At 44.3% G+C, this 22,512-nt stretch overlaps 1 protein-coding gene across 2 annotated transcripts in view; it reads right to left on the bottom strand.

The window, feature by feature from the left end:
• The window catches only part of Hr96 (Nuclear hormone receptor HR96), a 138,960-nt gene that overhangs the window by 91,600 nt on the left and 24,848 nt on the right, over positions 1–22,512 (bottom strand). Inside the window, exon 3 of one of the 2 annotated variants that reach the window (XM_075676455.1) lies at positions 17,345–17,375. The exons of the other annotated variant lie outside the window; for it this stretch is intronic. Within the exon in view, the coding sequence (XP_075532570.1) occupies positions 17,345–17,375 (31 nt within the window). The remainder of the gene's footprint in view (positions 1–17,344; positions 17,376–22,512) is intronic. 2 annotated transcript variants of the gene reach the window in all.

Raw genomic sequence — 22,512 nt, 5'->3', positions numbered from 1 at the left:
AGAACATGAAATGAAGAGGGAAGATAACCGATGGTCATTAACCCTTTCGCTGTCACTGACGTACCGGTACGTTCTCTATCGTGCATTCAAAATTTCAAGCCTCAGCGCAAAGCTGGCGCTCCTGGACTGGCCACGCCCTCTGTTGACTCTTTCTAGTTCGTATTTTCGCCCCGACCTGTGTTAACACATGTATTGAAGAGTACGATGCGACTGCCACTCCCCCCTCTCTCTTTGCTGAGTGGCGCGGTGGCTCCGCGTTCGCTGGATCATGCGTCGCACGCGTGTGGTTATGGGTCCAAGGGTTGTTCTGCCATCTCGGCTGGTTTGAAGGTTTTTATTTTTCTTCTGTTGGTGTGTCTGCTACGGCGGGTCAAGTTCAGGTGCACGCTCCGTTGCCTCTCCGAAAAGAGTGACTCGATTGCTGCTTTCACTCTCTCGCCGCACCCTCGCTTCCGACTTGCAGCAGTAAACGTAAAGCTTTTCAAACTTTGTTTTAGCCTTTTTCCATCTCCCTCCGTCTTCTTGATCACACAACGTCCCATTTCTCTCCGTTGTGCGGGCGACTGGAAGTGCATCCTCCCGGCACGTGGTTACTTTCGGATGGCTGAGCGCGCGGGACCTTCGTCTGCTCATTGGAGCGGTGGCTCTTCCGATTCAGAATACGAGCTGAGATCGGATTTGGACTCGGACAGCGTCTCATGCGAGGAAGAGATGAGTTCCGCACCGTCAGATTCGGATGTTGAACGGATGTTATAGTCAGGCTGCTGCTGATGATGATGTTTACTAACAACAGCTGCAGAACACTGAAATGTGCATATTGCATTGACTATGTTATTTGTACACCAATCATAATTAAAAATAAATTGCTATGTTCATTCCCTGTTATGTTCGTTCCCTGAAACTAAGCCGACACTGGGGGTGCGTCACGGCCAGAAAGGTCCGACAGTGAAAGGGTTAAGGGTTACGGACTGGATTCCAAGGGAAGGGAAGCGTAGCAGGGGGCGGCAGAAAGTTAGGTGGGTGGATGAGATTAAGAAGTTTGCAGGGACAACATGGCCACAATCAGTAGATGACTGGGGTAGTTGGAGAAATATGGGAGAGGCCTTTGCCCTGCATTGGTGTAACCAGGCTGATGATGATGACGTATGGAGAAGTAAAATGCACATATAGCACAAAAATGGCGAAACAAAATCTGCGTGTGCCTGTTCACATAGCGCGCGCCTAAAGCTGGAAATGGAAGGGTGGCTTTATTCAACAAGGGAACTTGTGACATAAAACAACGGAAAACACCAATGGCTACTGAGAATGTCCTCAAAACGGTTTCAGAAGTGGGGTTGGAACACGTTTTCATATCGGTAAACGGGTCCCCAGACACCAGCCACCAAGGTTGGGCAAGCGACAAGATGACAAGAGGAGCAGACATTACGAGCAGACGACAACCGTATTGTCTGCTAATCGTCCTCAATCTTCTGGGGAAAGCTAAAGCCAGCACAGAAGCAAACGAAGCATACATCTTAGAGTGTGAATTAACCCATTGTCACAAATGCAGGTGAACATATAAACTCAAAAACAGATGTGTGCTTTTGATTGGTAGTATTTGTACAATTTGACCTTTCTTTTGATTTCCTGGTCTTCTCAAACATTTTCAAATATTTTCTTGTGTGAATGGAATGCAAAGTATATCTTTCATTTCTGACACCTTAATATGTTGATTTATGAAAGGCAGCAAATTCTCTTGAAAAAGAAACCAATCATAAGAATGATCAAGTTCCATGAGCAGTTCTTGAGAATGAGTCGAATATGAATAGAATAGTTCCAGAAGCAAACTGAATATAGAATAATTTTCAAACAGGTAGCTATAAAACCTTCTCACCATTAATATAAAAGTTGCAGTTTCGCTTGAAAGGCGAAGTATCGATTGCGATAGCAAATTAGTAGACAGCTATATGAAGTAAGAATAGTAGTGTTATTAGCCATATAAACTAGTAAACATTCGCTTATTAACTAAATTAACAAGCACAGTGTCATCCGCGCACAGATAAAAATGAACACATCTCGCTCGATGACCACAGAAACTCGCTGTCAAAACACTGTAGTGAGGAACCACAGCAGCAGCAGCGAGCTAGTTGACCTTTTTGCTGTCTCTTGCTTCAACGTGAACAAAACAACGAAACGAAACATCGCATTCGAAGCTACCAGCACTAGGTGCACTTTGCCACATTGCAGATCGCTTTCAAGATACGGCGTCCACGCAGCCGCTGGAGAAGAATGCCCCGCCTGACCTATGTGCCTTGTGCGCAACAGAAGAGGGCGCACTTTCGCCTTCCTCCCCCACGTGTGCGAGATCAAGCCGCAATCGTAGGCTGACCCTCACAAGCTTTCACTCGCACACACAGTGTATGGCGCGCGGCAAAGATGTTATTGTGTTTGAACTTTATATAGTACATCATGGTGACTGCAATGACAATGGCAGAACTGCACTTGGAGTGTCCATATAGTTGTTATCGCAATAAAATATTTTCACATCCTGGTATTCACAACCATAGAAACTTTGTTGTTACATTGCACATTATAAAGCATGCTTTATTAAAAGCATGAAGAGAGCATAAGTAACAACTAAGCAGGTTGTTTGCAAACTAAGGCTCTTCAGAGCTTTAGTTCACAGCCTTCATGCATTATATAAATTTTGTAACGGTAACCTAGAGGTCAATTAATATCTGCGTGTATTTTTGCAGCCAGACCAGACGTGTGTGTTTGTCTTTGGCCCCGACAGCGAAAAAAAATAAAAGTTCTTTTTCTCTAGTTCAAATAATTGCGGCAGATGGTGCCTATATTGTGTAAAGTATATTGCAATAGAATGTGTTCTGACTTGATCTGATGAAAGGACACAAGTGGTACATCTATACATACTTGTACCAAACAATACCTACTGCCAAATTCTGTGTCTTAAAGGGTCCCTGAAACGGCTTTTGATGTATGTCTGGACTAGAGGGTACCTCTCAAGGAATGCCTTCTCGTAAGAGTTTTGTGTCAGTGCGCTATAATAAAACAGGTACGAGTGGGGAAACCTTCCTCTCAGGCCACAGCATGCCCGCTCAACACCGTGTGGCCACTGCTGTATCCCACCTTCTTCAAGCGGTGGCACCAGTGTTGTCTACTTCCAGTTGAACCAAGTGTGTTCCCACATCTCTCTCCACAGTTTTTCTTGTTAAGCCTCGACTACAAGGCGCAAATATTCTCTACGAACTTAGCACGATGAATGGAGACTGGCGATGAATGGCGGCACGACTCACATATGTTCACTGGCTTGTGCTACATGAAGCAAAGTATATCATAATGATCCACGTCTTCGCCGAATGCAAAGACGTGGAATCGTTCCCCACCTGCGGTCATTGTTTTTTATACATTTCCATTAATTTATAATTTTTTAAATTCAATTAGTAAGCACAAGTAATTTTCCCTGTGTTGTCCTTGGAGTCTTTGTTTGCTGGCTTCTTATGATATGATTAATAAAAATTGGGCCCCCTTGGTTCCCTTTCTTCACATTCATGAAGCAAAGGAGGCGGACCATGCCGGGTGTTCTCTGCATTGCTATGAGCATATATCCAATGTACAAACTACAAAGTAGCTGTTTACGGTGCTATTTTGGCTTGACATTAACCTCATAACATGCAAATATATCCTTATGTTTATGATGCTCTCTATATCTTGCTGGTAAGGTTTTTTTAGCTGCAAGTGGTAAAAACAAGCGCTGCCACAGTTAGACTAGCACTGCTGCTAAATTGTGAATGTAGTGAAATGGGCTATTTGTAACATTTCCTCTACTTTATAAAAAAATAGGGGTGGGGGAATTATTAAAACAACAGACATTGGGAATACACTTTTAGAGTGAAAGGCAGAGATGGTACCACTGCACTAAAGTATAACTCAAGATGGTGGCTTTCTGGCGGTTGTAAGCATGTTCAATTGCCTTTGCAACTTTTTTCTTTCCTGATTTTGGCTTGTTAGGATATTTTTCTGCTACCATTCTAGGCAAATTATACACAAAACTTGGCTCCTTGACAAATGCGGAACCTGAGGCTACCACTGAAAGCACCTTCCTTTTCAAAACTGCGGGTGAGTGCTGTGTTGACCAAGGAGTAAGATGTTGACATTGGCGTGCAGCATTCATGTCGTCTACAGCGTGCAGTGCAAGATGAGCGTAATACAGCACTGGTATCATTCATGTTCCTGCTGGCAAAGAAAACATTGCTGCACCTATCGTCATTAGGAACCCTACCATGCCGTCGGCTGCCGTCGCCACAACTGTAGCACCCAATCTCCATTCTCAGGCATAGAAGTGGGTTGTTGGTTTGAAGAAACATATATTTATTGCATTGGTGTGTTTTCTCTTTTAAGGCATGCAAATTTTTAGGCATTCGTTATGCTATTAAAAATAAGCTTTATGGAAGCAACATGTTTCTAGCATTCTTGATGAGGTTGCATGGGCAGCCAATCGGATTGCTTACCCGAGTGACACCACTCACATTCGCTAGGTATCGTGGGAAGGAGCGGCTGACTACTCAGGGAAGCAGCACCGCTGTGATCGGTAGTGATGTACATTTTTAAAACCTTGTAATAAATTACAAGCTTTACATGGAGTGCTTACATTTGTCTCTTAACGATCAGAAGGACCTGCCCTACTGACCTAGTATGCTTGTACACAATCATCAAAATCATTTCAGGATTCCTTTAACATTTTAGTGTAAGTGATCATGTTAAGCTGGAAAAGTCCAGCTGCCTGAGTGACACAGTGTGCTCTAGTACTTTATGTCCATGTGGACAGCATGAAATTTATGGCATTTTTGCTTTCATGTGTAAGCATGCGCAGTTGGTGACATAATGTATTTGAAGAGTCTTAAAAATATTTGGATCATAAAATAGTGACTAACCGATTCGAGGAGCAAATTGAATAGAACAGTATTTGATTTGTTATTCGAGAGTTTTGAATATTCACCCCCCCCCCCATACTGATTCCATAAAACAGCAAAGGCACCAGTTTCTGAGAAGGTGCTGCACAATGCCCCTTGTCACAAAAAAGAATTTCAATGATTGGTGTCACTCTGTTTTTACTGACAGGAAAGAAAATTGCGTTAAGACATTCATGATCACCGTTGTACTGATCAGATTTTTTCATTTACCATAAAAACAATAAAACAGCCACTCTGATGTCCTTAAGCACACGATGCTGATAATATAGAACAATTACCACTGAAGCAGTTTGTGTATTTGTGGAGCCACAGTATGATAATGCATAGTTGGGGTGTAGATAACTATCTATTCTGTCATTAGTGATGAGCACTCCCAGGTGCAGTCATGATGAAAGATTTTGGTTCATCATTGCGATTCTAGCACCCAAGTAGTATTTACATGTGTTGTGTGCATTTGCATTTGCATAATTAATGTCGTTGAAGTGTTAATATAATATGGCTGTTAAAATTACCAGACTCACCTGTACAGATGGAACTGTATTTGGTGCATGGTATCTCGTGCACAATACCTAGGAACTGCAAGAGGGCTGCAGGTCACTCACATTCACAAGATCACTTATCTGCATGCTGCTGGGCAGGCAGTCATTATATGCACATGGTGTTTTTAAAAATATGTACGAGTGTTTTGCCTGTATAAAAAACTGCAGCCCATTTGGTTGCTGTGCTGTAGCTGTGTCTATTAGTTGTTAACTTGCTAACAGAATTTTTCATGGTCTTATGAATAAAGTATTTTAAGTACTTATTGTACTTCAGGTCAGCTTCTTTTTCATTTCCACTTTTAGAATTCACAACCGACATGAAGATGTCGGCTGCTTGTGAAATGTTGAGTCCAGTAATTTACCCGAAGGCTTTCTATACCATGCAAAACCATCTGGGGAATTTTTTTTTATTTGCCTGAGAATGGGGTGTAACTATCAGCCTCTACCTTGACAATAACTAAAGGAACAGTTCCCTAAGGAAATATGTCTGTCGAGGACACAAAAGCAACTGTTTATGTGCAGAAGGAGCTGCTCCTCAAGTAGGACCATGCTTTGACATCTGCCAACGTTTGCAAGTAGTTGAAGATGCGCACATGGCAGTGATAATTACAGAGTGTCAAACCGGAACCGGAACCAAACCGAAAACTAGAACTGAACCCAAATTTTCGCCCCAAGCCAGAACAGAACCCGAACCTGAACGAATTGAAGGAACCGTTCTGAACTGGTTCTGGGAGCGGAGATTTCGAGCAGAGCAGTCTGGTAAAGAGAGAACTTTATTTGCTCGAACCATTGTTGAGAAAAACGGGAGATGCTGCCGAGAGATAATGCGGTAGCATCTTCAGTCCACGCTCTGCACATCCTCATAGAACCATCATAAGTCGTAATAAACAAGTTGATCTTTAGCAAATTATCAGCCTCTCACTGTCACCGCTTGTCACAAGAAATTGGCGTACATATAAAAAAGCCTATGTGACTAATAAACACACTGGCTTGCACCGTAGAAGCCGCCAGAACAATGGAGAGAAATCGACTCGCAGCCCGCGGAGAGTGTGTAGCCTTTTAAACAGCATTGAGTGGATCCATCTTCCCTTTTACTCACGGATGGTGGTGCCGCGTTGTAGAGAACTGACTCAAACATTCTGAAACTTGTTTATGCGCCTGACCAATAGCGATGCGCGCTCCGGCGGCAGAGTGAGAATGCTGTAATGTACAGTGGATACTATGTGTATGTACGCCACTGCTTTCGTGTGAAGTGATGAATAGACGTGGCGTGCCGTATAAAAGAAGGATGATTATCCCTGTGGACCAGCCCGTGCCGAAGTCCTAACTTTTAAAACTTTGAGGAAATGAGGACTACTTGGTCAACACCACTGGAAGGAGCGTGTGCCTGTTCTGAGCACGACCACATCGTGACCCTTCGCACGTCGGACTGACACAGTGTGCGGTGAGCAAATCGTGTTGTTTATGTTTGCCTCTCTCGTGTAGCACTACACTATTGTTGCAAGATCTCTCTATGTATTGTAGCCTCTGTGAAGTGTCGTATTGCATGCACTGCATTGTTTTGGAGAACACTGTGTGTATGTTGTCATGAGCTAGGTGAAATTCCTCTGTATCGCCTCTTTGCAGTAAGTAGCTTGTTTTTGTTTGTGAACCTTTGACTCCGAATCATTCTCTGGCTTGCGACCAGCGAATGCTGGGCACCAAACGAGCAGCCCTCTTTGTCACTTGGCAGCTCAATTTTGGCTGAGCCTGTCAGGCTAGAATGTCAGGCTAGACCAGAATGTCAGGCTAGACCAGAACGTCAGGCTAGACCAGAATCGCTGCCCTGACACGCTCTAACGATGTCTGGGAGTGCTCCACTAGAGCACAAACGGTGACACCATTGGAAACATTACCCCTGGCCAGTTACAAGTGAAGGTGTACTTGCCGTGTAATTTAGTTTTGTTTTGCCGGGCTCAAAGTCATGCCCAACCAAGGCTGAAGTCTCGAGATTGTTTTGTGCATTCTTACACTTTTCTCTCTCCCAATATGACCCCCTATAGTATAGAAGTGTGGGTACATGTGCCGCTTCTTCTGGCTGTGCCTCACTTCTCTGCTGCAATGTCACCCCAACCAGAGCAGAAGCTCAAGAGTAGTTGTCTGTTAATTTTTCTAAGCTGCAACATGGCGGTCATGCAGCGCAGAAGTGCAAGGTGTTCATGCTGCTGTTTCGTATACGAATTGAACTGTTTCTTTTTCCAGTGTGCATGAGTGGCCTCTCCGTCGGCACTTTACAGCATTAAAAGAAGGCCAAATCGCCACCTGAGCCAGTCCGCTCCTCAGGACTGCTGCCGAATGCTGTTGCACCCAAGCCTTCACTCAATCAGTTCATTCAAGGGTGAATGAACTAACGATGCACACATGTCACTGTATATTACATTCTCACCTTTTGCATTCCTTTGGACCTTTATTGGGTTATGCTTGGGCAATTGAACCGATTTCTGTAATCGGAATTGCTTGTTTTTAATAGCATTTTTATGTGTGCCTCACAGGGCTTTTAATGGCTCATTATTATTGTAAATGAAATGGTTTCTTTGGTAATTATTTCCCTTCTACATTTTAATTTTAATATTTACGTTGAAAATGAGCCTCGTAATAATTGCAGACCCCTCCTTCCTACACTCCCCATCTAGATATTAGAATAGGCTTTCTTGTTAACTGAATGAACCAGTTTCTTAAAATCTCAATGGAATCAGCGATAACTCTTTGTCAAAGCATGTTTATGAGTCAAGTGCGAGGGAGGGATATCGGGCAAGATAGCTAGTTCTGCCTTTAGTCGTCACTTTTAGCACACTCTTTGCTTCAAGTAGCGCTTTCTTCAAATGTTACTTCCAACTAACTTCCTTTCGGGTCCTAGGGTCCTCGTAAGCATTTGCACTCTCCTTTTCCACTATTGCACTATGTCACAATTTTTAAGTGAGCTAGTAGACCTTGTTGCATCCCATACTTTAGCCATAACGACAAGAAAAGAAATGAAACTACAGATGTTATGAAAGCACCTGCTCGAATATCTTTGTTTTTGTGATGCAAAGAAAGAACAGCCAGAACACATTGTTTTAACACTGCCTGTGAGGCCCCATAATCGGAATCCACTGCTCATGCCTTGCACCTATTTTAGACCCCGCAAAACAATTTTTTTTTTCTCACGCCAGCACCTCCTCTATTTTTCTTAATGTGAGCCCGATGCAGCCGATCTGACTGTTCACCACCCTCCCCTATTGTCCTTTCCTACTCTCCCCCATCGGCTAGCATTTGTGCCTGCTTTACGAGCGTGGGGGAGAGTACCATCTGGGTACCTCACGACGGAAGTCAGATGAAGACTGACAGACACATGATAACCTGTCAGACACAGGGACGGAGCATCCACCGCTTCTCCAGCGGAACGGCTGCGGCGCGAGCTCAGACGCACGCATGACGCAAGCAGTCGTACCATCTGGGTAGCGTCGCATCACGGCAACTCATTGAACTAAGGCGCATTAACGGCTCCCATTGGGGAGTGAGCGATTGCACTGGCATTGAAAAAATAGACGAGGTGTTGTTTGCACACATAATATTTGAGGTCTTAGGCACAAGTGTTTCTACAAAGGTACTCGTACAGTGACTAACTATTTGTGTATTTTATTCTTGTGTGCAACCGGTGCTGCTGTTTCTGAAGATGGGTCGCTTCAATCATCATCCAGTCTGCAAGCATTTTCAGTTTGATGTTGAGAAAGGACAATCTATATGTCAGATTGCAGACTGTCATACTAGGTTATCGGGACAGCATGCTGCTAACCTTGAACGTCACGTGCATTGGCATCACAGCGCAGTATACCATGCATTAGTCCTGGAGAAGCTGTCGTGTAACAAATCCTCACTGCGGTCTGGCAGTGTGCAGGTTCTCCGACTATGGAAGGGCAAGGAGATAAAGCAGACACAACTCCTGCACGCACTGCAGGCGAGCACAGGCGTGAGCGTAAACATAACCGGAGAAGCCGTCATGAATGCTTGCGCCGAATTGGTCACTACGAACGGTAGACCATTTTGCATGATTGACGACTCCGGGTTTTGAAAGATCATTGACCCTATAATGCTGGGCCTTAAGAAAAGAATGACTGAGCATCAAGAGTGTTCGATTACTAGTGGCTCAAGAATTAAAAAAAAGAACTGATTTCACAGTCACTTCAAAATCATCTTGCTTTGCTAAAAATGGACAGTGCTAACCTTGATCGAGCAATCCTTGGCATCAATGTACAAATTATTGAAGATGGCAGGGATCCGCCTGAAGAACTTTTTGAGCGGCACAGTGTGGAATACTTAAAGCGTGAAGTTCTTGGTGTGCTCTCTGAATATGGTGTAGCTCTGGACCAAGTGTACAGTGTAATGACGGACAATGGAGCGAGTATGATTAGAGCAGTTGCTCTTCTAGCAGATCCAGCATCTGAAGGCGAAGACATGCGGCTCGTGCTACAGTCCGAAGATGAAGAGTGGAAAAAGTCAGATGACAACGAGTTGGAAGGAGACCACATTTTCAGATCATGAACCACTCCTTTAAGGATGAGGTGTGCTGTTCCCACACTGCAACTTGCAGTGCATGATGCGCTTAGATGTTCAGCAGCGAAGGAATTGTTATAAAAGCACGCAACATATCGAAAAAAATGTGGGCACCAGCGGTGATGTCCCTCCTACATAAGCTAAAATTGAAGAAGCCAATTTTAGACTGTCTGACACGGTGGATGTCGACAAGCGCCGTGCTCAAACGGCTGCTGGAACTCCAAGAATTCTGCGACGACTTTTTTAGCCACGAAGGTGAGCTCTCTCTTACAGAAGAAGACTGGCAGGGCATCGAAAACGCGGTGGCTGCACTGGCTCCTACTGAGAAAGCCACTGTTGAACTGCAAAGTGAGCAGCTCATGACAGACGATTTTTATAGCACATGGCTTAAATGTCGCCTAGAGTTTCCTAAAATGGTCACCTGGACAGCCAACAACATGGCGATTGCCATGAAAACGTGCGAGAAGTTGTTGCTAGGCTGCAATTTTTTCTGCACAGCTATTTATCTAGATCCTCGCTATCATGCAATGTTGACTAGTGAGGAAAGGTGCCGAGCAAAGCAGCACCTGGTGACCACATGGAGGCGGCTTCATGGGATCATCGGAGGCGATCGAGTACAATTAATAGCGGCAGCAGAATTTCCTTCTAGGAGCTTACGAGCTGAGGTTGAACTTGAGGCCTTCCTTATGGAAAGAGGACTGCCTGCAACCAGCTAGCAAAAGTTCACTGAAAGTCGAAGAAGTACACCGCCTACTCTATCTTTCGAGAGGGTGCCTAGAATAAGCAAGGATTCAAATATACTGGACTGTTGGGAGAAAGAAAAGTCATGGCGCCCAGACCTGTATTCGCATGCCACAGTGGCGTTTGCGGTGCCGGCCACACAAGTTAGCGTCGAGAGGGCATTTTCAGGGCTTAAGTACATCCTGTGTAGTCATTGAACGAGGTTGAATCCAACAACCCTTGATGACGTCCTCTTCCTTCGCTCTTTTTATTCTGCCAAACAAAAATTTGCAGCGTTGACTGAGCACATAATAAAGTGTTTGGAAGTGGCAAAGGTGTCACATCATGCTTATTGGTAATCGTACAAGCCAACACTGCACTCTAACCTAAGAGTGGTTGCGGGAAAAGATGCATTGGAAGATTGTTCTTAGAGCTTGAAAAAATCAGCATGGAATAAAATTCAAAAAGGTAATACCCGCAAGATAATTATGCCGTACATCCGATAAAATTCTGCAAAAAATTTTTACTGCAAGAAATACCCATTAATTTATGTGAAAGATATCCAATGTGCTCACTTGAAGTAAAAGAAATGCACACAACTGATAATGGTAAAGCACTCTGTGAGCATGTGAATAAATTTTGTTAAAGCCCTTGTACTTGGCTGAACAGGGTAGTTTATTCTCCCTAAAAGAGCTTTAAAATCGCTGAACATGGATAGAATGCAGCATGAGTGTCAATACTGAATTGCAACGTTTGCTTTTATATCCCAGGTTTCTTAGCTGCTTCATTCCCGAGCATAGCCAAACCGTTAGCGGCTTTTCAAAACTGTAATTTCTAGTTTGTTATTATGGTGCTGTACTTTCGTCTGAAAATATTTTTACCACTCGCCCCAAAGCACCACCAAACATTATGCACAGTCTGTAGTTCCACAACCCATCAGGTTCTCTTACTATTATTAGCCTCAATTTAGTGTAAAGCTGTCCGTACATACCAGTATCAGTTTGCGTTAGATACTGCCCATCCCCCCAATTTTCTTTGCATTTAGAATAAATTAAGTTAGAATGTATATTCTGGGGCAACATATGATGGCTTACTTTTCGTGCTTTCTATGTGCATGGTGTTTAATATTGTGTAACATTTTCAATGTGTTCTTAATTTAAATGTGTCCCCGCCACATTGTGAAGGCCTTCAGGGACACCATCAAAAATAAATCCATATCTTCCACTTATTCTGGTTGAATAAGCCGTTATATGCAAACAGCAGTGAGACACACACTCGCAGTCCTCTACTTCACCGGCACTTCTTGTGCACTGACATTGTGACCTTTGTTTACTGCTCTAAGAGAGCACGAGAATTTAAAAAAAACTTTGGGCAATCTTAACTTCACTTTTAAAGTAGATGCGACAGCATTTCCATATCATCTTGAATCTGCTGAACCTTAAAATTAGGGGTGCATGGATTAAATTCATTAATGCGTATTAGCCGGTAGTCTGGGGCAAATTAGTGAGACAAGTGGGTGAGCTAATGTGAATAAGTGGAATTGGTGGGTTGATTAATTTGGATTAAAGGAATTAGATGGGCCGGTTAAGGTGGATTAGTGGGTCGGGCCAACCTCAATATTTTTGGGGTCCTTGGCATTTGCAAATTTTCCGGTGCTACCCCTCTCCATTGATCAGAAAATTTAGTTGTGCATAAAAAAGCCGGAAGGTTTTTTAGGTGACAATAACCTAAATGCTATAAAATGTCTTTCTTTATGCATGTATTGCACTTTTATGTTGTTTCTAGTGTAAGATTGACATCTCGCACTGAAGTCAATAAATAATTGCCTAATGCATATCTTGTATTCATCTAAGGGTTTTCGAAACAAGTATTTATATGAGGTAAGACTGTAGGAAGCAACTAAACTGAAAAGAAAAAAATGAGGGGAGATCAACTGGTTTGATGCAAAGGAAATCCAATAGCATTCTTTAATACCTTCTCTTCCTTTGCGCTACCGTTCTGCAACCTTGGAGTACCAGCAACCACTACCACTGCTTGTGACTTCACTAAACTACTATCTTTACTTGAACCCAATCGCTGTCACCTGTTGCTGAAGTGTCATTAGCAAGTTGCTATCGCTGGTGTTTTCCTAGAGTCATTGAGTCCTTACAGCCGTTCCTTCTTTCTAGCCGGTCTGTTAGCAGGTGGAAGGTGGGGAGAATGAACTCTCTCCGAACACCACCTGCCATGCTTGACAGGTAGAGGTTGATGCCGACAGCAGACCAACCATTTCTTTTTCAATGTGAAAGCATTACTTGCCTCATTGAGCAAAAATGTGTGTGTGTGTGTGTGGCGACATTTGATGGTACCAAAAAAGATGGCGGACAGGCAGGCCCTGTGCTGCCCAGAGAAGTTGCCTGCCTGCCAAAGAGGCTGCCCGCTTGCCAGTAGGCTGCCTGCCTGCCTGAAGATTCAGGCGAGGATGCATGATTTGGAGAACGGCCCGTCAATGGCCGGCCAGAAGGGGCGACACCAGGGTGCTGCCCACTGGCCAAGAGGCTACATGCCTGCCTGCCAGAAGATTGCAGTGAGGATGCATTATTTGGAGACGAGGTGTGGCCCATCACTGGTGGGCAAGAGGAGTGGAGCACAAGGGAGCACCGTGGCGGTTACATGGAGCCGTTGTTGTTGTTTTCCTCAAGAAAACAACTGCGGGGTAAGAAACTGCGGGTTTATGAAAATCAAATTAAATTAAGTTAATGAAGTAAAATAAATTAATAAAAATACACTTGAGGCCATAAAGAGTAATGCTTTCACATTCACACATGTAAGCAGCCTTAAGTGTCCCTGTGAACGTTTTATTTCACTTCAGTTAGTGTTGTAATCGTTGGCCTCCCATGGAAAACATTTTTAAGTTGGGCAAGTCACAACATTTACATAAAGAAACCTACATTATGAATTTGTATTTATACCGACATGACAGAGAAACGAAAACACAGCAATAAAAGAGTACAACAAAATAACACTGCTGCTTTTTTTTTCTCTAAACCCGTTTGAACCGGTTTAAACCGAAACGGAATGGTGCTCGGGAACCAAACCTGGAACCAAACCCGAAATGCTTGAACTCGAACCACACCCGAAAAAATTCCAGTTTGACACCCTGGTGCAGAATATATGCTGATACACACATCAAGTGCTGCATAGTCTTACATGCATCACATTTACACTAGGCAGCAATGCTACCTTCAAAGCAGAGATGCTAAGGATGACATAAACTTCTCATGCAGAAGGCTGTGGTGATGATCTCAAGAAACTACAACAAAGACAAGGCTAAACGACAGATAAGCCAGGTGTAATTGAAGGAAACACAATGTGGCACCACCTGAGGCACACACAGAGGCTGACTCAGGATGCCACATTGGCACCATCGTCTTTTCGCAGCCCTGCCATGGAACCGACCTCACTGTCTCCACAGTGGTGACATAGGCAGCATGGTGCTCCTGCCTGAAGACACAGTGGTGAGCTGCATTCTTGAGCCACCATTGTTCTCAGAGTTCTGGCATGGAAGCCCGATCATCTGGCTCCTCAGGCTGGTGGCAGGATTCTACTCCCATGACATCACGTCGAAAAAGGATTGGTACCACATCATAGTAGCTATGCCTCCTCCTGATCTGTGTCGTGAAGCTTATGACACGCTACAGAACCTTGTGCTAGCCCAGCCTGAAAGGGCAGTGCCTCGTCACATGCTTGCTGCCATGAAATTCGATGTACATTTGTCTGCCAGAGCTAGCGGCGTTGAGTTCTCCTCTAACGTGTGAGACGCACTGGTGCACCAGTGCGTCTCGCACGTGTCTGACGTTGCAGCCGGTGCACAAGACCGCAACAAATTCACCCTACTGACAGTGCTGCGGCAGCCCATGTTTGCTATTTCTGTCGTGCACAGACTGAGCCATCCACTAGCTACGGCTCTATTACCTCAATATTCATGTCACCAACTAAGCATATCGGTGTCCGTCCCATTCTACCTTGCTCTACTGAGCACTATTCCATGCATTGCAGCAATGCCAACCATTTTTATGGACATCTCCTGCAGAGACAGTGCATGTTCTTCAGCCCCAACAAGTATAGCCGCTGATTGCTGAGAAATGCTCCGCTAAGCCTGTGAAAGTTTCAACGACCAAGAAAAATTTCCCATGTTCTTTCAGGCCACAGTTTCACCAGTTTGCAAACATCAAGCTTAAATGATGCTTAAATTGCCGCAACAGCAATCACCAACTCAGCCCTTGTTCCACACACGACTCACTCCAGTCTCACAACTGGAGTGTCCATTCCTATACTTGTGGACAACTTTCTGTGGCAATGAAGGGAAAGCTAAGGGCGTGTGGCTGCTGCACATGAGAAGCAGCGTGCGTTGCGAGCATTCTGTCGCAGCACCGAGCGTGTCTGCTATTCCGGTAACCATAGGTGAGCTGGGCATTTTGATGGATGGGTGGAAGAAACTCAAGCTGATGAAAGAGCTTTAGCATAGACGTACGCGAGCAGCCTGATCGGTATGCACGGTCCAGCCAACTGGTGGTGCAGAGTTTAATCAGCCAAATACAGAGCTAATACTGCTCTAACCAACTGTAAAACATTTTGAACATTTACAAAAACATATTCCCGATTACACTCCTGCGGAAAATTTACACCAGCAGCAAAGTAGAGTAGTACACTTTGGTACTGCTGCTGTGTTTGGTTGTTTCGTGCAGCCACCATGCAGAGAATTCATGTTTGCGCGCACCTCTGCTCATCCCGTAAAACGGCATGGTGAAACTAGAGTGTACTAGACAGTGGTCGAGTGGGCCGAACGGCACTCTTCTGCTAAGGCGCCGCGTGTGGAAAATTTGTGTGAAGGCACTGCAAGCGAACTGGATTAGAGCGGATGGTGGCATATTCAAGATAATCTGACTGTGGCGCCAAGACAGATTGTGCAGGTACATTCTTATAATGATGCTTTATTTCAACTACAAATTTATGTTGACACCTTTTTGCTACATATACATATTTGAGGCATGGGTTATAATACATGAGGTCTACAATTTTGCTGCCGTTTTCAAGTGTGCCGTCTACTACCAAGCGCGTGTTCATTGCGCGGACATTGGCGAACGCCCAGTTTTTCTGGCAGAAAGTCTGTGCAGTAAAATCTTGTATGGTTTTACTTGCTTTGGTGCGCCCGCGACTCTTGTCGGCCGGTATGAATTGTAGTTTTAGCCAGGTAAACTAATATTGTAACAGTGTTTTCTAAAGATAACGTAATTTTTGCCACAGAGACTGCCTATCTGCAACATGAAGCTACGTAAGAAAATTTTATTGATATTGTGTGATTTTGCACGCGCTTCTTGTTGGTGGAATATTGATCAGCGACATTATCACAGAAAATAATATTATAGTCAAATAAACTAGGTTTATTAACTGCGAGGCGCAAAGAGATGCAGATGACCAATGCACTTCTAGGTAAATCTAACATAGACAAGCATATCCACGACATATATGTAAGAGAAAATTATCAAATATTCTAAATGCGCTGACTGAAAAACTGAAAACAACTGACCAAAATAAGCGTGTTTGCTTTAAAAGCCGAACCAGCACCAGGTGAACCAATCGACTTTCCGATAAAAGGGATCAAAGCAATTATTGGACTTTATTATGAACAACAGCATTAGGGAAAAGATATAGCCTATGTACTCAGACTGAATCAAGGAGACCGGGAAGTCTTCACCAATGTAATCTCTGTGGCTTGTCTACGTGGTGATCTCCTTCAAGGTGCCAGCAGGCAAAATGAAGTAGAAACATATAGTATAATCGAATGGCATGTGCCATTCAGATCGTATTCAACTTCAGAATTCACTATTAAAAATTATTGAATATCCGTTTGCGTTTGAATGTAATGAATAACATCACTTCGAAATCTCGAAGGTGAGGGGCCGATGCAAATAAGGACTCTTATTCCGAATGATTGTGCTGCTGGAGGGTTGTGGCTGTTGCGAAGAGGCGTACCAGTTCCCAAGAGAATTAACGCATGGGTGCTAATCGGTTCTTCTGAACAAGTTCCTACCTGTCATTCAATATAAACGCCCCGTTTTGGGGCAGGCTGTAAACCTGCTAACTTGATTCATGCAAGGAAACAATTTTTTTTGACAGTCTCAGAATGTCTGCAACCCATTAAAATTGGGTGCCCAATGTGGTACCACAATTATCTTCTTTAACGAACACAGCAGATCTACAAGTACCTCTACATGTACGTGAGGCATGCCATTCCTTTAATTGCTTCATTATTAAAGCGAAGCTTTCTTTGCCTTTTTCTTCACCTGTCCCACTGCTCTTGTTGCTGCTGTCTGCACATTGCATTGGGGAGTGGTTCAGAATGTGCATATACATGGAAGAAGCGTGGCAGGGAAGAGACGCAAGGAACTCGTTTGGACCACACTGCGTCGAATGTGCACAATGCCCTCTGGAGCTCCCGGGTCCTCGCCACATTAGCCTCTTGACAGCTGTAATTAACCATAATCCCCCGCAAGCGCTTACCTTTCTACCAACGTGCATGTCCAGAGGGAAGCTAGATAGAATGGAAGAGAGGAGGGGGGAGAGAAGGCAGAGAATGGGTTGAACCGACGCAGTCGTGAAACGAGTGAATAACAGCCTTGCCACTCTTCGCTCGCAGTTCCCATACAAATACAAGGGGCGGGGGGGAGATAAGGGAAAGGCGACGCGAGAAGGCAAAAAAACGCTGGATAAACTTGAGTTCAAGGTACGGTATGGTGCGTTTCTGCTATTTCTGAAGAATAAAACCATGCAAATATGTCTAGCGGACAAGTTACGCAGGGTGTGTAGAAGCAGAGGCACATTAATTAAAGCGCGCTGCAGGGTCTAGGCGACACAACAGAAGTGGTCGCACGTCAAATCAACACTTCCGTGCCCACCATGATAACTTTGTGGCTAGGCATTGCTCGAGGTCGCGGATTTGACTGAGGCAGCCCCGTTTTGACTGGGGCGAAATAAAAAACGCACTTTAATTTGGGATGCATTAAAGAACACCACAGTGCCAAAATTAATCTGGAATGCCTCGCTAGGGCCTGCCTCATACTCCAATTGTGGTTTTGACACGTGCAGCCCCATAATAAAATTCAAGTTTAATGCTTCTGCCACAATCCGACGTGCCATGTGAGGCAATGACAATGCTCAACCCTCTCAGAGGTTATGAAATATGACACACAACAACGCCGCAAGCAAACACCTCTCCCTTTGTGTTTTGTGTATTACGCAGACAAAAAGCAGTGGTGCACGCAAAATAACATTTAACATCAACTCACCACTCTCGTGTTGACAAAATGTTGAAAAAATTAAACATTCACTGTCAACATCACTGCTAATTATTGCCAATCAAAGCAAACAGCACAGAAAGCTTTACTTACATAGATTCCCACAGTGCGTGGGATGTTCATAATTTTTTTCCTTATGATATAATGCACCGGATTACTGAAAGCAGCCGTTTATAATACAGAAGCTGCTTAGTTGAGCGGACGTACAGTTGGGAACGGCATTACATTTACATATGAAATATAAGATAGGCGTAACATGTCTTTCTCAGAAATCTGATTTGAGAATAATTTCCTTCGTTTACAACCATAGAAAAATGCCAAAGGACGCGGCTACCTTTCTTTCTTTTTTTTAGTTAAGCAAATTCTGGTGTTTTACGTCTGGTGATGTGATCACGAGGCACCCTGTTCAGTTATCACCACGTGCAGTTCTTTACCGTGCACCTAAGCATAAGTATATGAGTGCTTTTCCATTTCGTTCCCACTGAATTCGTGCGACCTGGTTTGAACTCGTGAGCTCGAGTTTAGCAACGGAAGGCCATATACACTATGTAGCCACTAATTAGATGACCGCACCACTTTGTTTTTTCTCCTTTTTTTTGTTGTTGGTAAGCATGGATGGGACAACAAATTTCACACGGCTTACATGCCAAAGATTAGCATATATAATGGCTACCTAAAGCTGTTTTTGCCACCTGAGGTCCGACCACTACAAAAGAACCTGCACCAATTACTCCGCATTCTGTTATGCAAAGAAGACGGAAACATGAATGCAATGTTAGACTGCAGCTTTTTTTTCTTGAAGAATACTTCCTGTCCTGTAAATGTGAGTACAGGGCACCGGATGGGGCAGATATGTTTTGTTTGAAGCAGCAAGCAGGAAGTTTACATATGTTTTTCCGCTTGCTTTTTCGTAAGACCTTCCTATGGAAAACTATATGCGCAAAAATACACACAAGAGATACATGCTGCTTGAAGAACAAGAAAAATATTTGCTCTCTAAAGGAAACCGTACAATAACATAGTAGAATGAAAGCCAACACTGCGGCTGCAATGCACGAGCTATCATCGAGCGGCATTAAAAAAGAAAATGAAATGAAGAAGAGAAAGAAAGGCATCTATTTCTAAGGTGTAAATACATGTCATATTCAAATATAAACACCGTTTGAGCGGTCTGGACGTATATACCAGTGCGCAAAGTAGTACGAATGACCCTTCGGAGAAGTATTGACAGCAGTTTCCAACAGTGTGACCTTGATGTAGCCCAATCCACTTCGACAGCAGTGCCGCCACAGCATTTTTCGTCGTTGCATGCCTTACTGCAAAGCATGCGCCACCCCTCTCATTGCACTCAACCTTATTCTAGTACACGCTGGTGAAACGGCCAGGCCCAGTCCGCTAGCGCTTGTGTTGACCTGAATACCGGACATGCAAAACAATATTGTGGTAGTAATTCTCTGGCGTAAAGTGACGGCCGCAAACGTACAAATCCTGGCGCCGAACGGATAGCGACAGTCCGCTGCGCTGCAGCCATTCCGCTCGTCTGCTGTTTTGCAGAGGGACGCAATGTTGCAGCTTGACATATTGCCAGTCGCTACATTGCTGCCCACAACGTAACAAGGGCGAACCATGGTGCTTGCGAAAAGAAAGATCGAGATTAACACTAACAACAGAGCTCTCGTCGACACGGAGCACGTTGTAATGCAAGCAGCCGACACTTGCTTTGTGTAGGAAGTGCTTAAGTGTAGTGAGAAATTGTGCTTGAGCATTCTTTTTCTCTTACTTCCTTTTTATAGAAACAAATGAACTAACATTCCAACAATTACAAACAACATTTGTTCCACATAAAGTTGGAAATATCATCACTGATGCGCCTTGGGCAGCTAATCGGATAGCTCGCCCTAAAGTGTCACAAGGGCAACTTGCATCAAATGGTCAGGGGCGGCTGAATATTCAGCTGAGTGGCGTGCTGCGATTGGTAGCGATTTACATTTTTAAAACCTTATAATAAATTACAGGCTTTACATGGAGCATTTAGATGCATCAATTAATGATCAAAAGGACCTGCCCTAACGACTCAGTACGTTTGTACAAAATCGTCAAAATTGTTTCAGGGTCCCTTTAAGACTGCACGGGAAGGCCCTCAAATTCGGACCACTGGAGGACACCTAATAATGCCGACTAGAATCTGCACGGCAAGAATTACCTTTCATGACCGGACTTACCCTGTTATCTTTGTTATCCTCCAATAGTGTTCACGAGATGTCATTCTCGGCATGGACTACCTGAACCAACACGGTGCAATCATTGACCTAAAGACGAAGTCGATAACGCTGTCTGAAAGTCAAGCTATACTGCCGGAGAGCTTTCGTAGTGGCCACGCCTTGAGTGTGCTCGAAGATCAAGTGAGTATCCCACCTCGCTCCAGCATTGTCATTTCCATCGGCACCGAAACACTTGCAGATGTAGGAGGCATCACATTTGCGTTGCAAGAGGGATCGCTGGACTGCATGGAGGAAAAAGCAAAAGTGATGCTGACCAACTTCAGCCAGGAGTTCAAACACATCAACATGGGCACGAAGATAGCGCACCTCGAGGAAATTGTGGAAACCAGCAATGCGTTTGTCCTCTCCGATTCTTCTGCATCTACCTTGACAACCATAGTTCCTGAACCAGTCTTCAAAATAAATCCAAGACTCCCCATGAGTAAGCCACAACAGCTCAAAAGTCTTCTCTGATGATACAAACACTGCTTTTCGATCTCATCCTAGATTCGACAAACACCAGTTGCAAAGCATCACATAATAACTGAATAATCATAACTGAAGAATCTGCTCAACTACTATGCCAGAGCCCTTACAGAGTGTCAACGCAAAAATGAGAAGCTGTAAGGCAACAAGTCGAGGAAATGCTGTGTGATGACAGCATCCAACCGTTGAAAAGCCCGTGGGTGTTTCCTGTGGTCTCAGCAAAGAAGAAGAAGGATGGAAGTCTGTGCTTCTGCGTCGATTATTGCAGCTTGAACAAAATCACCAAGAAGGATGTATACCTCCTCCCACAGGTAGACGATGCATTAGACCGACTCTGCAATGCTAAGTACTTTTTGTCGATGGACTTCAAGATTGGTTATTGGCAAATTGAAGTAGACGAAAGGGATTGAGAAAAGACCGCATTTATTATGCCAGACAGCCTCTTCGAGTTCAAGGTGATGCCATTCAGACTTTGCTCTGTCTCTGCAATGTTCCAACGAATGATGGACGCAGTCTTGGCAGAACTGAAGTGGCAGACTTGTCTCGTCTACTTGGATGACGTTGTAGTCTTTGCCACGAATTTCTAACACCACCTGAGGCGGCTTCAGACAATGCGAAAGGCAACCAAGTCACCTGGACTCGCCCTGAAGCTGTAAAAGTGCCGTTTCACTTACAAATAACTTCTGTTCCTAGGCCACATCATCAGTAAGTCTGGAGCCCGTCCTCACCCACGGAAGATAACTGCCATTGCTAAGTTCCCACTGCCCGTCGACAAGAAGGCAGTGAGTAGATTCCTTGGCCTGTGTACCTATTACAGGCGCTTTGCAAAGGGCTTTTCAAGAATTGCGGAACCATCAGCTCATCTCATGAAAGCTGAAATCGACTTAAATCGGAAACACAGCAGGACGATGCATTTGAGGAGCTGAAAGAATGGCTGCAGTCACCACCGGCGCTTTCACATTTCGATGAAGACGCGGAGACTGAAATCTACACAGCCGCAAGGAGCTTAGGCCTCGGTGCCATGCTAGTTCAAAGGAAGGACGGAGTTGAAAGCATCATAGCTTACGCTAGCCGGTTACTATCCAAAGCGGAAGTCAATTATTCTATGATGGAGAAAGAGTGCCTTGTGATCGTTTGGGCTACGGCGAAATTTCGAACTTACACATCCGGCAGGCACTTCAATGTGGTAAGCAACCACCATGCCTTGTGTTGGCTGGCAAACTTAAAAGATCCTTCATGTCACCTAGCCTGATGGAGTCTCAGACTCCAGGATTTCGACATCACCGAGGTGTATAAGCCCGGGAGAAAGCATTCTGATGCCGACTGCCTGTCGCGCGCCCCTATTGACCCACCACTGCAAGACAACTGGATGATGACGCCTTCCTGGAAACAATAAGTGCAGATGACTTCACCGAACAGCAACGATTTGACCCGGAGTTACAAACCCTTGTGGAGTATTTAGAAGGCAAGATCGACATTGTCCCTAGGATATTTTGGCATGGACTGTCTTCGTTTTGCTTGTGAAACGACGTCCTCATAAAAAAAGAAAACTTCTCCCCAGTACGCGCAAACTACCTTCTCGTTGTGCCAGCAGCACTCCGGCCAGAAGTCTTGCACGCCCTGCACG

Source organism: Dermacentor variabilis, unplaced genomic scaffold (genome assembly GCF_050947875.1).
Source record: "Dermacentor variabilis isolate Ectoservices unplaced genomic scaffold, ASM5094787v1 scaffold_12, whole genome shotgun sequence".
Classification (NCBI taxonomy): domain Eukaryota; kingdom Metazoa; phylum Arthropoda; class Arachnida; order Ixodida; family Ixodidae; genus Dermacentor; species Dermacentor variabilis.
Note: the sequence above shows the minus strand (reverse complement) of the source record. Positions and strands in the feature narration are given on the sequence as shown.